The sequence below is a fragment of the Eretmochelys imbricata genome, chromosome 2 (assembly GCF_965152235.1).
Source record: "Eretmochelys imbricata isolate rEreImb1 chromosome 2, rEreImb1.hap1, whole genome shotgun sequence".
Taxonomy (NCBI): Eukaryota; Metazoa; Chordata; order Testudines; family Cheloniidae; genus Eretmochelys; species Eretmochelys imbricata.
Genome location: NC_135573.1, coordinates 82,299,125 through 82,315,882, shown reverse-complemented (window position 1 = coordinate 82,315,882; position 16,758 = coordinate 82,299,125). Strand labels below are relative to the sequence as shown.

The following is a 16,758-nucleotide window of genomic DNA, read 5'->3' as shown; positions in this document are numbered from 1 at the left end:
GTTCAAAGACTTCAAGGAGCAGAGAATCCTCCAGCAAGTGACCCGTGCCCCATGCTACAAAGGAAGGCAAAAAACCTCCAGGGCCTCTTCCAATCTGCCCTGGAGGAAAATTCCTTCCCGACCCAAAATATGGCGATCATTATGAGCATATGGGCAAGATTCACCAGCCCGATACCCAGGAAAGAATTCTCTGTAGTAACTCAGATCCCACCCCATCTAACATCCCAGCACAGGCCATTGGGTCTATTTACCATGAATATTGTAGTTGGGGTTATTTTTTCCAATGTACATTGCTTTACATTTATCTACATTAAATTTCATTTGCCATTTTGTTGCCCAATCACTTAGTTTGGTGAGATCTTTTTGAAGTTCTTCACAGTCTGCTTTGGTCTTAACTATGTTGAGCAGTTTAGTATCATCTGCAAGCTTTGCCACCTCACTGTTTACCCCTTTCTCCAGATCATTTATGAATAAAGTTGAATAGGATTGGCCCTAAGACTGACCCTTGGGGAACACCACTAGTTACCCCTCTCCATTCTGAAAATTTACTATTTATTTCTACCCTTTGTTCCCTGTCTTTTAACCAGTTCTCAATCCATGAAAGGATCTTCCCTCTTATCCCATGACAACTTAATTTACCTAAGAGCCTTTGGTGAGGGACCTTGTCAAAGGCTTTCTGGAAATCTAAGTACACTATGTCTACTGGATCCCCCTTGTCCACATGTTTGCTGACCCCCTCAAAGAGCTCTAATAGATTAGCAAGACATGATCTCCCTTTACAGAAACCATGTTGACTTTTGCGCAACAATTTATGTTCTTCTACGTGTCTGACAATTTTATTCTTTCCTATGGTTTCAAGGAATTTGCCCAGTACTGATGTTAGACTTACCACTCTAATTGCCAGGATCACCTCTAGAGCTCTTCTTAAATATTGGTGTTACATTAGCTATCTTCCAGTTATTGGGTACAGTAGCTGATTTAAAGGACAGGTTACAAACCATAGTTAACAGTTCTGCAATTTCACATTTGAGTTCTTTCAGTACTCTTGGGTGAATGCCCTCTAGTCCCTGTGACTTGTTACTGTTAAGTTTCTCAATTAATTCCAAAACCTCCTCTAGTGACACTTCAATCTGTGACAGTTCCTCAGATTTGTCACCTATAGAAGATGGCTCAGGTTTGGGAATCTCCCTAACATCCTCAGCTGTGAAGACTGAAGCAAAGAATTCATTTAGATTCTCTGAGATGACTATCGTCTTTAATAACAGGTTTCAGAGTAACAGCCATGTTAGTCTGTATTCGCAAAAAGAAAAGGAGTACTTGTGGCACCTTAGAGACTAACCAATTTATTGGAGCATGAGCTTTCGTGAGCTACAGCTCACTTCATCGGATGCATACCGTGGAAACTACAGCAGACTTTATATATACACAGAGAATATGAAACAATACCTCCTCCCACCCCACTGTCCTGCTGGTAATAGCTTATCTAAAGTGAGCATCAGGTTAGGCCATTTCCAGCACAAATCCAGGTTTTCTCACCCTCCACCCCCCCACACAAATTCACTCTCCTGCTGGTGATAGCCCATCCAAAGTGACAACTCTTTACACAATGTGCATGAAAATCAAGTTGGGCCATTTCCTGCACAAGAGAACCTGGATTTGTGCAGGAAATGGCCCAACTTGATTTTCATGCACATTGTGTAAAGAGTTGTCACTTTGGATGGGCTATCACCAGCAGGAGAGTGAATTTGTGTGGGGGGGTGGAGGGTGAGAAAACCTGGATTTGTGCTGGAAATGGCCTAACCTGATGCTCACTTTAGATAAGCTATTACCAGCAGGACAGTGGGGTGGGAGGAGGTATTGTTTCATATTCTCTGTGTATATATAAAGTCTGCTGTAGTTTCCACGGTATGCATCCGATGAAGTGAGCTGTAGCTCACGAAAGCTCATGCTCAAATAAATTGGTTAGTCTCTAAAGTGCCACAAGTACTCCTTTTCTTTTATCGTCTTTAAGTGCTCCTTTTGTATCGTGATCGTCCAGGGGCCCTCCTGGTTGTTTAGCAAGCTTCCTGCTTCTGATATACTTAAACATTTTGTTATTACCTTTTAAGTTTTTGGCTAGCTGTTCTTCAAACTCCTTTTTGGCTTTTCTTATTACATTTTTACATTTAATTTGGCAGTGTTTATGCTGCTTTCTATTTACCTCACTAGGATTTGACTTCCACTTTTTCAAAGATGCCTTTTTATTTCTCACTGCTTCTTTTACATGGTTGTTAAGCCACGGTGGCTCTTTTTTAGTTTTTACTGTGTTTTTTAATTTGGGGTATACATTTACGTTGAGCCTCTACTATGATGTCTTTGTGAAGTGTCCATGCACATGATCTTGACTTGTCCACAAAAATAGGTTCCCAAAAAAATTTGCCCTTAAAAGCAGATGATGTACTCAGATTCTTCTTGAAAATATTTAGTTATGGATGAAAGAAGTCACTCGATACTGTTCAATTCTGGTAAGGAACTTCACAAGTTCTTTTCTTGATTATGCCTTTAACAGGAATGTTTTTCTGAAATTAAATTCTAACAGTGAACCTTTGTACATTGCATCTTTGACACTTTGTGAAGATGGCAAAGTAACAGGGTCTATTGCTTAGAGTGCAGAACTGAAATAAGGTGACCTGGATTTCTATTTCCAGCTCTGCCACTGATTGAGTGACCTTGGCCAAGTCACAACTTCTCTTTGCCTTCATACCCTCACCTGTAAAATGAGGTGTTACCTCTTAAGGGATGTTGAGATTTTGATTGTAGAATACTTCATCACCCTTCATCCAAGAATCATAAGTACACAGTATATTAGAGGTTAAAATAAAATTAAGACATTTTTAGAACAGTAAAAGAAAGGTGATATCAAATAGCACGAGCTATCCTATTTGAAATATCAGCAAGTCTTATTCTCCGCTGAGTGTCTATCCTCATACTCAAGGATTCAGTATGGTTAAGAGAAAACGTAAGTCTGCTGTTTACCTCCATCTTATGAAGATAAATGTTCAGTTTTATCTTCAGTAACAATATCCTATTAAATTCCCAAATTCCAAAAGAAGTATTAAAAATGCTTTAAGCCAATAGCCATTACAAATAGTCTTAAGTCTTGTCCTTGGGGTCTGGTTACCCTAAGAATTATGAGCATGGATTCTGAGATATATTCCCAGCAGTAAACAGTGATTTACACTTACTATTCAGACTAGACGTGATCCAAGACACCTTCTCCCTATACAGTCATGCCTGAGTCATAGTCCTACTGCAACTAGAGATGGACTTCATGTGAAAAAATATTGTGATCATGTAATTAGAGATGGTATCACAGAGCACTGAATTCAGGTTGTCTGTGCAACTTTAATTCTGCCATCTCCTAACTTCTGAGTGCTTGACTTTGCTACCTTAATAATGTTATTTTAAGCACAGAAGAGTGTGTGTGTGTGCGCACGCGTGTGTAATTTCCTAGTTTAAGAAAACTGAAAGAAAGAAAAAAAAAAAAAAAACACAGAAATTCCATCCTGTGGCATATCAACATCTCCACTGATCATTGAGAGAGCCAGAACCTTTAAATTCATCACACAAACCTGTGCATTTGAGCTAACGGAGTAACTGATAGCAGTAGTACGTTGACATCCTCTATATTGACAAGTACTGCAAGAGACACTTTACAAGTGGGTTTCACAGATATGTATTGACAGCAGAAGAATGGTAAGTCTCTAGAATCCAGAGTTCCATTCCAGACTCTGTGCTTTAGTGGGAGCAGACTCCTCTATCATCTTAGCTACCCAGTTCCCATTCCAGTCTTGTCTTCCCCCATCCATGGCTCCTTGTCTCAGTTCCATTCTCCTCACCTCTATAATTCTAGTCTTCATTCCTCAGACTTCTCATCCCAATACCCAGCACATCCTAGGTTCACCCCTCCAAACTCAATGCCCAAGACCAAGCCTTCCCCCCTGCACTTTAAGTCTCGGTTTCCTGCGTTGCAGCTCCACAGCCAGTCACTTCCCTGCTTCCTGCCCACATTTCCCATCCCTACTGCCTCTCAGTGCCCAGTATCCCACCAGCACACTTGGTTCCTTATCCCAATCTTTGTCCAGACAGTTCCAGTTCTCCCCTCCACACCCTGGCTCTCTGTCACCTCTGTGTCTTCTTCCACTGGTTCTCAGTCTCCTCACCTGGCTTCCTGTTCCTGTCTCCCACTCCCAATTCATCATCCCTGTTTCCCTCTCCTCAAAAAAACAAACAAAAAACACTCTTCCCCCCTCTGCCCTCCCCCCCCCCCCCCAAATCTACTACCTCTGCCTTTCCCACAGCCCAACTCTTGGCCACTGTGCTTTTGCATCAGGCAGTTTCCTCCTCCACGCTGCCTGGGTCTAGTTGGGGGAGGAGAGAGTATCACTGAGACCACAGGAGAACATGTCTCAGTTCAGGTACCTGGACCCAGAGCCAGCACAGCCTCAAGTAGCCTAGAGCTACAGGGAAAAGACTGCTCAGTGCTTGAACACAAAAACCAGTGCTGACAGAATCTTGAGAATTTAGCTACTAAAATTTAAGGAACCTCATAGTGAGCATGTGTGCGCTGCCATTTTTCAAACGCTTATAACTTGGCAAGTTTGGGCAGATTTTCATGGGGATGGCAAAAAGTACACCCTCACACAAAGGCCACACACTGTGCCAAATTCTGAATCTATATTCAAAAGAATAATGGCACTAGAGCTTTTCGAAAAAGGTCATTAGAATTTAGCATGGGCAAAACAACTTATTTTTCCCTAGCCTTGTTCTCAGAAATTGCTGAACCATTTTGGCTGAAGTTCTCCAAAAAATTTTCAGTCTGAGGCAGACACCCAGCCTGGAAAAATTTCAGCCCAATTTGTTAGTTTGGCAAGTTAAAAGCCACTGAAAACAGAGCTTTATAACAGGGGCTAGTAGCATTGCCTATAATGATCAGTAATTTTGAACACAATAACTGGAACTCTGATCAATATTATTCTAAAGTTGTGAAGTCTTTGGAGAATACACAAGACTTAAATCTCTTCCTAAAAGTCAAGAAGACACAGAGTTGAAAGGAACTAAAAAAAAAAGTAAATGTTTCGTTTACCTCATTAAAATGAAAGTTGTGTCAATGACTACAACAAAAAACTTCATATTTGCCTTTTGAAATGAAAGTTATATTTAAGGCAAAAAGCAAGTATTCTTGTCTTGCATAAAATAAGATTTAACCTGGACTTGAAAAATCCATATGCCAGTAGTGAGTAAAAGCCTTCCTTGGGAACTGGAGAGAGAATGCACCTAAAGCCATCAATATTTACAGAATTCAGGGTTTCCTGGAAAAATACTTTCAGCACTTCTGGGTGCAAAAACAATCTTTAAAATATGAACCAAAGCAATGTTAGCTTCTTTACTCTGCAGACAAATGGTACCACTGTCTCTACTGTTCGGTTTTCTCCAAGTAGTAGCCAAGTGAAATTGGCACGATACTAATCAGTGCCACAGCTGTTATTCAGAACCTTGAAGGCAGCCATGAAACTGGGAAAAAAAAAAATATCCCTCTGCTACTACTTGAGAAACTATGAACAGTAGCAATGGAGTTAGTCACGGGAGGATGACCCTTAAATAAAATAAAAAAAACAAAAAACAAAAAACCATACACCACACAAAAAATAAAGAGGGACTGACCTACGGAGGACAGATGAACAGACAAACCACCTTTTGCAGCAGTCAAAAGGCCATGAGGCTTAGAGCACTAAAGACACCTCCTGCCCCAACAATAGGCAGGAAGCTTTAGGGTGGGAAAACAGAAGCGAGACCTTCTTTCTCCTTCTGTGAGTTGTGCAGCTTTTGGTTCTCCCAATGTATTAGATCCTGGGTTCTCAAGAGGCTATCAATCTGACAAATTTTCTAATATCTCACAGTGAGACATCACAGGGTAAAACTTGTGAGTGGTGGTGGAGTGGAAGCAGGTGTCTTGAGATACTGCCCTCCCCATACTGTTAGATGGAAAAATAAAGTTGAGAACCACCGTATTAGACAATTAACAGGGGACTGATACAAAGATGGAGACTGTAAACAGGCATCAGAGACTGGCTTCCAGCACCTTGCCTTTCTTATCAGGGGTGGATTTCTCATCAAGACTATTACGTGGACCTTGTTGTTTGCTTTCCCTCTCCCTTTTTCCAATCTGGCTAGTAGAATTAGCCCTGTGACTAGGAGAAATCTGATAATTTTGGTCAAATCTTGGCCTAACTCCTTCAGAAGATAGAGGGGAAAAAAATAAATACATGAGTGAGCGACCAAGTGTGTGCATGTGTGCAGGCACCCAGGACAAGCTTCTGGGAGAGAGTGTTTCATCATGATATTTGCCTCTTCAAATAGGCTTGAGATGGACTAAAATATTTGCTTTGAACATAGTTTAGATTCTTTTAATGAGGACAACTTTTCATACAAACTAAAGAAAGCATCAGAATGAAAATGGTCTCAGTTAACTGCAAGAAGAGGTTCTATAATAAAATTTTTAAAAAAATCTTTAATCATAAAAAGGAACCAGCCACCACATGGGGAAATAAGAGGACATCTGTGGCCATGTGGTAGCTCAACTGTGGCCTGTTCTGAGCGATTTTAAAGTACTCTTGGGAATTGTACACCTGTGTCCTGAATAGGACAGATCTGTCAAAGGAAACTAGATGAACAGCAGCCAGGAAGCAATTTTAGGAGAAGAATCATGTTTCAGAGTTTAGCTGATGATAGCAAGGGGCTTAATTTATTCTCTTATTCATCTGCTGATTGGCCAAAAGTACGTGGAAGACAACATTTTCTTTAAAAAAAAAAAAAAAGACTGTCTACTTTCATGGTCACATCATGGTAGCAGCAGGTGCTAGCATGCTAGTTTGCACATTTTTTCTTTCCTATCTGTTTGAGATTTTATTGAGAAAGATGTTCATTATCATCCTAAGGTAGATAGGGAAGGAAGAGAGAAAGTGTAGCTTTACTTTTCTCCCTAACAATCAGCCTGATAAATTTTCTCATGTCTCCCACTGAGTCATCACAGGGTGAAGGATCTGCGCAGTGGAGGAATGGAGGAATACTTGAGATACTACCCTTAAAAGTAAAATCAGGCTCCAACATGAGCAAGGAGAACGCTGCTTAAGGATCATGCAAAATGACTGAAGAACTAATGAAATATCATCACCGTTTTCAAGAGAGTGAAAGATTAGCAATTTAAAGGGAGAAGAGATCTTTAATCAATGTTTAAAACTCTGATTTTGTTACTGCCTATTTAATTTAAATGATTAACTTTTGGAGAAAGTTAGTTTCAATGCCAACAACTTACATTAACATGCAGCAGTTGACAATATATACCCTGAGTTGTCACTCTCCAGAAGTTATCTAGAAAAACTAAGATGAGCAAAAGTTGACTTTTCTGATATTTCTAGAATCAGAAAAGTCAACATTTCAGGCTCTCTTTAGACATCAAAGCAGAATAAAATAAGGCAAAAAGGCCAATTTTGAAAAAAATCCTTTCAAGACACCTTCATAGATGTTTCTGTCACAGCCATCATTATAGTATACTGAATCTACCCAGAACACCAAGCCCACATGAAGCCTGGAAGAGAGGAAATAGAATGGCCAGTAAAATGCAAGTGTGGGTTATAACTACAATGAAGAGCATGTATTCATTCAGTTCTAAATTAAATTTCCCATTGTTTGGCCAACTATAGATTTGGTTAAGCATTTTTCAACTAAAAATAAGGGAGGAAATGTCAGACATTCACAAAACTATTTCCCTTGTTTTCAACTCTATTTTATATTAATGTATTACATAAAATCATCATCCCAGTTGCCATAGTATCTGTTATTCTATATTCATCTTTAGAAATGACTTGAGGAGCCACAACCGGAGTCTCTCAGTTTCAGAGAGATAAGATGTTGTTCTCACTCACTAGGAGGTGCAGGCAAAAATAGCATGCTTGGGTGCAATTTATGTAAAGCTTTTACACAGCCGTAAGCCACCTTTCTAAACACCTTGTCTGCAGCATACTTAAAAATTCTAGCCCTTTTCTTTCCATTTTTTTTTTAAATAAACTCTAGCTTTTGAACTTTTTCACTGTAAATTACAAAGTTATTCCAGACTGAAAGGGAGAAGAAACTGCCTTAAAAACCACTTACATGCATACCAGTCTTATCCTAGAGACATCTGTGATAGCAAGGAAAGGAAGGTATATCAGCTGTTCCAACTCTCATCATTCTTAAAGCATTTTAAATTATTTGTTCACTTCCTCAGAAATTCCTACCAAGTCCCCCAATACCACCTGAAGCTATACATCACCAATGCGCTAGCAGCTGTGAATGGCTACAGGACTAGTCTATAAACTGCTGTTCAAAGGATTTAATTTAGTCTTTCCTCATTTGTTCTTATCAGTTTCATTCCCACACCTGTTTCCATTTGTCCATAAAAATGCTCTTCCACCAAGGCAATCAAAGCATTTCAAAACCAGATGTGCCTCAGTAGCCTTTGTGCTGTTTGCTACAGTATCTATACTACTACACCAGACAAGACAAAGAATCCTGGGAAACATCCGAGACCCAAAAATTCTTTAAGATGACTAATTGACGGATTTACTATGGACAAATTGGAATAAGCAGGAAAACAGGTATTAGGTTGCCTTCTATCACAGTCTCTACCTATCCATCCCCTTCAATTTGCCTAATGCTTTTCAGAAAAGATTTTCTAAGATGTTTGGGATTCAGCCAGCCAACTAAGAAAAGAATGAAACAAGTCCTCAATATTTGGCAATAATTGTTTAAAGTGACTAGATGGTTTCAAAGGATTAGTAATGGATCTTTTTTAGACCACTGATTCAAACTCAGATCAGGATTTAATAGTAGTCTAATTGCTGTTTAGTACCTATATGAAATGAATTGGGGGCCTCAGTTCAATTATCCTGGAGGTCTTATCTACTTGCGTGTAGAGTACTGAAGGTAACATGCGTGATAAACAAAACAAAAAAAAACCAACAGACTTTATAGATTCTGTTCTGATTTCAGATACTTGAACAAGTTTTGAAAGTAGCTGATTTTACAAAATATTTATCTGAAATTGTACAACACTTCAAGCTTGTGTTTTAAACATGAGTTGACTCAACCATACCTATTATGCGTAAGTAGAGTATGAAATGTGCAGTTATAATTTTAATTATCCTATTAAAAATAGTAGTCTATTCTCTAAAGTTTTAATACACTGTAATGCTATGCTCCAAGTTCCAAGATATTCCAACTCTGAATCACTGATATTAATTTAACATAGCCAATATAAAAAAAGTGAATTAGAAGTCATCTGGATGGCATTCTAAAGACAATAATCTCCCCAACTAGTTCTTATGCCAAATGTTGTAGCAATACCAATTATACCAAAAGCTAAACTTAACAAAACTTTAAAAATAGTGATACATGACTTTATTTTCCCTACAAAACAATACAGAAATACAAGGAAGGGATAAAACTCAACGGGAACGTTGCTACCATGATAATCAATTTTTATAGGTGACTTTTTACCATGAGCGAGGCTCCCTTAACAAAAATAATGTTTACCACAGATGAATTTATCATTTACTGTGATATTTTAAGAGTTTATTAAAAGTAATCTGAATTGCATTTGACGTACAGCAAGGAAAACAAAGCTTATTACTGTTTAAAAAGACATGAAGTTCTCTTACCACATATTTTACAGCACTTATGAATTGGTTGTGGAAGAGCAGATGTTGAGTTTCATCCTCTGGATTTGATGCCGTGTAAAGCATTCCACAAATATTACAGGAAATAGCGCCAAATCTTTTCTGTCCTGCATCCTATTTAAAAAAAAATTATATAAACTGCTCAGTATACAGTTAGCAGCAGAAATGTTTCATAGCTAGATATGTAATTCACAAACATATGCACATGTATATTCTGCCCTGAGGCTAAAAGGAAGTGGGGAAGAAGGAAAAAAAAAGTAGTATACTAAATATATAGTGACCGGAAGTCTACCCTCCAATGGCCAGCACACAAGCAGAGTTACAGCAGAGGCCATAGACTAAAGACACATTAAGACAACTTCTCCCCCACCCAAAAAAAGTGTTAATTGTAGCTCTTCCAGGTTAGAGTTAAGACACAGTAGCAGGACCACATGAAGAAACATTGACTGCTCACCTTTTCTTTAAAAAAAAATTAAAACAATGACCTCTTTACCTACTTTGCTGCCTACAGAGAGTTTAGCTATCATGTATTAAAAATAATAATAATAATTACTCTGTTGTTCCCTATGCTTTAACTCCTGTCTGACCTTAGATAGCGAGCTTCTTGAGCGTGGACCATCATGTCCTGAGTGCCTGAAAAGCATCTAGCAAACTGTAGGCACTACCATTAAAAAAAACAACAAAAAACAAAACCCAACACACACCACAACACACAACAAAAACACCTAACAGTTATGGAAATAAGCATTAGAGGAACAGTAGTACACATTATGTCTTGGCATTGTATTTCAAATTTCTACGGTGATAATTTAATTTCAAGATATTTAACAAATTAATGTATCTGGTACTGTGTTTTTCCATTTCCCTTCCTCTTCCCTTCTCCCAAAGTTTTAGGGGTATAAGTAGCATTTTATATATAACAAATCATATGCACCAGTTAAGAATATACCCCTTGCCCAGAAATCTAAAGATTCTTAACTTTATCATGCTTTGTATTGTCTTGTTTTCCCTAATACTGTAAAAAAGTCCCATATAAAAAGGAACACTCAGTAATTTTGTTCTGACATTTAATCTTATTACTATTTTGTAATCTATTACAAAATTCATTTAGCACACAGACAATTCAGTATTTGTTTTGCAATTTGCTGATTAAACAAGTATTATTCATTATGAAGAGTACAAAGAACTAGGAATCAACACAATTAATGCCTAACAGGGAATAAGACCTTAAGTACAGGGTCTTTGTTTATTTGAACTAAGTAATTCACATGGACGAAGGCTGTTCCAAAGAACAGATGTATATATTGATAAGGTTGGAAACTTATCTTTGGCTAATATATATAAGTTTTGGTTTAAAAAGAATCAAACCTGTATTTGGACTTTGTTTAAAGTGTGTATGAGAAAGGTAATGGATTATAAAACACACAAGCTAAAAATGGAGTTTAGCTAAGTAGACATTACACACAATATGGAATCCAATTACCATAGTATATAGTAAACAATACTACATAAGTAAAAGGGAATTTTCTAGGGAAAATTTTTAGTGATGTGTGTGTTAATCTCAAAATATAATATTGCATGAATATTTACTGTGAATTTAATTTCATCTTTTAAAAAAGCAGATATATTTATAGACTTTTTACACTATATTACTAGGAAGGTCTTTTTGCAGTATGACTGGATTTTTTCAGCCCGTTTCCCACTCCCTCTTCAACTTTGAACAATATTTGGTTTAACTGGGTCTGAAGAGAATTAGATCAACTATCAGAGAAATGGTTGTAACCTCAAGCAAATCTACTAGTAAAGTCTGAACTGTAAGAATATAGTTTCTTTTCTAAGGACAAGACACATCTTAGTATACCCTGTAAGTTACCCACTATAACCAGGCTCTATTAATTCTAGTAATTTTTCACAAGATTCACTCTGTAGCTCACAATACACACAAGAGTACTGGAGAAAGACAATAGGAGAGGGGAAGGAGATAACATGACAAGGTACATCACTGTGCTAGTGAGGTGCATAATAAGATTTTTAAGCCTCTCTTTGAAGGCATATGCGTGGACCATTGCTGGAAGCAGGAAACTGGGACCTGAAGATCCATTGGTCTATCCTCAGCATGGCAGTTCTTACATTCCTATGGCATGTAATAGAGGGAAAAAGGAAGAATTCTTCAAAGGAAGAAAAGGAAACAAACGCTGCTCCATGTGTTGGCTTTGGGCTGGAGCATCAGGGAGAGACTTGGGTTCCAAGGGTATGAAAGCTGAGACTGATGCATTTTGTCCCTTATCTCCAGGCCTCCTTTAAAAAGGTTTAGTTCAGAAGAAACTGCCCTTTTGGCCACAGGAGTGTGCTGAATTTCAACTATTTACACACAAGGAAGGAAAAAAGGCAGTTCAGGAGGAAGGATGCATGTGATTACCTTACGACCCCACTTGAACCGAACCTAATTTTTGCTATCTCGAGGATGGAGAACATGTCCCCGATGCTCAGGGTAGGATAGGTGAGGGGGAAGTCTGCTTTGATGCTTGGAGTACACTTCAAAAAGATAAGACATGTACATTTGAAAGTCAGCTAAATATAAAGCAATTCTTATATTTAATGTATAAACAGTACTGCAACAAGCCTTGTGAAACACGAAATCCTATTCAAATGATTGGGAAGTTAAAAATTTATTCAAAAAATGAATGGTGGTACACTAACAAATTAACGCCACACGGAAGTCACTAAAACATTAATGGCAAAGAAATCCTCAAAGTTGCTAGCATTCTTAATTCATCCTATCTTGCCTGATGCATGTTGTCTTCTATCATAGTCTCTATAAGCAAGAACATAATACAGCCCAATTACATTTTACACTAGGACTGAAATACTAGAACGTTGCTGTATCTGGCAGACAATTTTTTAGGATTTCATTGATGTTACTTATTATATGTATTCAAGTGTGTGGATGGGCATACATACGGAGATGTTAAATATTTAAAAAGCTACTAGTATATGAATACTAGAGGAATGCATTAACTACTAGAAAGTGCACCAAGCCTTCTATAAGGCTGCAGAGCGTGGCAAAGGTTTTTATTTTATTTTTTTAAAAACATATCCGATGACCTTATACAGCCCATAAAGATATTAGCCTGCCAGCATAACTGAAGTACTGTTCCAAATCCAAGAATTGCAGCAGACCATGCTTCAGACAAAAAATTGCTGTGTGAGACGGTATAGACTCTGCAATGCAGAATCAGGATGTGCAGGATAAAATCAGAAGGAGCAATACAGCAGTAGGAATTAAATCTATTTGAGAGACAATAAATCTGCCAATTATTTTTAACCTATTATTACAAGTTATCACCTAACATTACTACAAATGAAAGAATAGAGCAAAAAAAAAATTCTTCCTTTTTTTAAGCATTTGACTGCATGTCGTGAATAGGCCATTTCCTATGTATAGTTTTCCTTGGTTGCATGGGTCTCACACAACAACAGGGGAGAGAACTGCCTATCTGACAATAGCATAGTAATAAGAAAAACAAATTACTATTACTGAAAGTGACAGGAAAAATGGTTTTCAGTTTATTTACACATTTGAGAGAACCTTGCACATAAAACTCTTTCACTTCTGTTACTCAGCAGTACTTCCTATTCCCATGCACTAGCATGACATTACTCTAACGCAGTGCTCTGAAGGGAACTCACATACCCGCTCTTCCCTCCAAATACGGAGTTTGCCAGTAACAGCCACAGAGTTGCTACAGTTTCTGGTTTTGGAACAGGATGGTGTCTCCTTTCCCCAGGACAGACTGACAGAGCTGGTTGGTGAGCATCCACCACTCAACTCCTACACAGAGCTGAGGAGTGACTGAAACCTTGAGACCTGGAAGAAACCGATCCTTTTTTCTCCCAGATCTGTGCATGGACCTTGTGGGCAATACGAGAGTCATCCTGGCACTTTTCAATAGGTTACAGGGAGGAATTTGGACGTTGAGGCATAATGCTGACCAATGTTATTGCTGAAACAGCAGGGAAGGAGGCATGTGTCCAGAGCTAAGAAAGATAGGTGAGTGCCTTAACATTGTTTTATTATTCTTAAGATTGCCTAGTCTGCCCCCCTGAAATACACTCAAACATCAGCAGAAGAGAAGACATTCCATTTTTAAAACATTTCAAAAGATTTTTTTTAAAAATTTTCAAAACAAAGGTTTCTGAAATTAGTTTAAAAATTTTACCTGACATTATCCCTTTAACTCATTCCTTAAATTGACAGTGTCCCTTTAGTCTTCTCCAAAAGCCTCTCTTGGGTGAAGTGAAGCATGAGCTGTTGAGACTTAGGAGAGAGCCAGTCACAGGGAGCATGAAGATTAGTTCTCAGCAATCTGACAGAGCAACGTGGTTCAAGACAAAGCCGCAGCAGAAATTGGGTTACCTGATCTAAAGTCATTCTTCTAGGCACCTGCAAACCTACACTGACTTGATGCAAATTGCATCCATACAACTGCAGAGGGGATAAAGACCCTAAGTCAGGCAAACCCCATTTGGAAGAATGTGAGAAGTTTATACTTCTGAAACCCACTGTTTCAGTCCCTTTGTAACTTCAAGACAACCAGCCATCACATTACATCAAGGCTGTCTTCACAACTAGAAAGGCTTTAATAATTCTCTCTAGATATTGGACATATAAAAATGTCTTACCAATTTCTCTTCTCTGAAAAGGTGCATCTCTGCCTTATCCTCCATTTGTGAGTTAAGGAGCTCCGCCTGCAAAATAGGCATTTGGTGCCTTTATAGGAGATGGTAGGGGCCCCTTGTCTTAGGCGTAGGGTGAAGCACTTCCCCTCTTGATTACCCTTGGTACAGCTGCTCCAGGCAGATTGAGCAAAGTATTGCTCTGAGAGCAGAAACAGCCAGAAAACATGCAGGCTGTAAGGAACAGGGAGAAAAATGGAGAAAAGCAGGAAGAAGGTCCAGAGAAGAAAATATTTCTTCTTGGGCTCTTCACAAAGAATTTAAAAAACAAAACAAAAAGCACAACACCAAAACTTTTGCCCTCTGACTGAAGCAGTAACAATTTATGAAATTTGGAGTCATGTTTTCCCAATCATTTTACTAAATTCCACAGAATAAAATTCTTCTTTTAAAATCTGTACATCTCCTTTTTGATTGGGTCATGCCTTGACAAGTAGGAAAGCCTGCCCACCAACTTCCTCCCAGAAGCTTCTGCGGCTTCAGGCAATACATATGGCAGCTCAACATGTCCTTTTTAAAGTAAAAAGAAAAAAAGGAAATCTTTTTCTAGAGAGTTTACCTTCTAAGAATTTAAAAAAAAAAAAAAGAAAAAGAAAAAGAAAAAAGTAAAAATATGGGGCCATTTCCTATTATGAAAAGCTGATTTCATTGGTCATTATAAACGGTAGCAACAAACACGTAAAATAAAAAAGGTGCTAAGTCTAAGTTTGAACATTATGCTGCATGGATAGTATTTACAATATTGATTTTTTCTTATTTGTCAAAGATTGATTCTGTAAACGATAGGAATATAAACTTGATGGAGCATGAAGGTTTATAATGTAATGTAAGAGCCAGTAATTAAAATTAACCAGTAACTGTTTTCTTTAGTTTTATACTTCACTGCTTCAAGCCCATTGGTTTTTAATCAACTTCATTATTGATAGCATCTTCACTTTCATCAATTAAACCCGTGAATTTTTTGAGGCCGAAGCATTTCACCTCTCTCATGAAGTACCTATGTCACAAAACAGTTAAATGGGAAATTATAAGGAAGTGTACTGAAAAAATAAGAAGGAAAATGAAACATATTTTAGTGTATAAACTTGAATAGTTTGCACTTTGCTACTATGAACAGTGATGTTGAAATGCCAGTACTGATCCTGGGGACCCAGCCTACCCCTTGCTCCTCTGGCTCATGAAGACGTACACTGGCCACTCCAACAGCACAAAGGGAAGATTCAATTACCGGTGGCTCAGCAGATGCAGGATGACAACTGAATGTTCTTTTGGTAGATTGACGGGGTGCTGGCATTGTTTACTCACAAGTCTGGATCTCACTAAGAAAAATATCCAAATGGTTCTAGCCACCTGCTGTGTCCATCTGTGAAGCAAAGGGGGAAAAGTTTCCCCTGGAGTGGACAGCACAGGTGTTGCAGCTTTTGGCTGAGTTTCAACAGTCAGACACCAGAGCTATCAGATGAGCTTAATGTGGAGCTATATGGAGGTTTTGAAAGAGCACTTTAACAGCAAGCCACAGTAATGCACTGTGATGTGTTCTACCTGGCCCTGCAGTCTGGGGGCTGTTAGGAATTGCGTGGTGCACATCGATGAATGTGACACAGATGCCTACTAGTTTTGTGGTGCTTGCTGTACATTTATGATTATTACACTGTTTATCACTGATCTTACGAGTTGTGTAAACGCATACAATCATGAGAAGGTGGGTGCTTTCAGTATCACCAGCCATTTTGCAGCATTTTCAGGGAACTAATGACGAATTATTTTCCAAACAAAGAGTAACAAAAACACTTCCAAAAAATCCTGTGCAAGTTAAAAGCAAATACATTAAAACCATAAGAAGTTTATGGAACAGAGCTTAATGAAGGGGAAGGAACATTCATGTCCATTTTAGCAATATAAACATCAACTGTGCCTCTCACAGGTTAGCGTATGTGAAGGTGTGGTTGTCCTTAATGGCCCCCGGTGGGGAGCGGCAGAATTACTGATGTGGCCCCTGGTGCCACATGGAACGTAGAGAGGGCAGGTAGGCAGGTGCTACATTGCATTTCTCCACAGACTGCAAAGGGAAGCAACCCCAGGATTGTTGAACCTATAGATCCACAAGAGCGTGCTGCATCTGTGTTTGTGGCCCAAAAAGCCCCATTAAATCTTTGGGCATCTCCCTGGGACTTCTGGGCCTGGCGCCTGTCTGGTCTCTCCTTCTCTATAGGCCAGGGGTCTCAAACATGCGGCCCGTGGAGTTCTTTGTTGCAGCCCGCCAAGC

General features: G+C 38.7%; 1 protein-coding gene across 6 annotated transcripts in view; it reads right to left on the bottom strand.

Moving 5' to 3' along the window:
• ESCO1 (establishment of sister chromatid cohesion N-acetyltransferase 1) overlaps positions 1 to 16,758 on the bottom strand; it is a 66,604-nt gene that overhangs the window by 23,467 nt on the left and 26,379 nt on the right. For 3 of the 6 annotated variants that reach the window (XR_013345162.1, XR_013345163.1, XM_077810383.1), the window contains exon 7: positions 9,738 to 9,869. Coding sequence is in view for 1 of the 6 variants with exons in the window: in XM_077810383.1 (XP_077666509.1) it covers positions 9,738 to 9,869 (132 nt within the window). In the remaining 5 variants the exon portion in view is untranslated. Of the gene's footprint in view, positions 1 to 9,737; positions 9,870 to 12,174; positions 12,291 to 13,975; positions 14,074 to 14,438; positions 14,505 to 16,758 lie in introns of those variants that run through there. The other 3 variants (XR_013345166.1, XR_013345164.1, XR_013345165.1) reach the window with 3 other exon arrangements.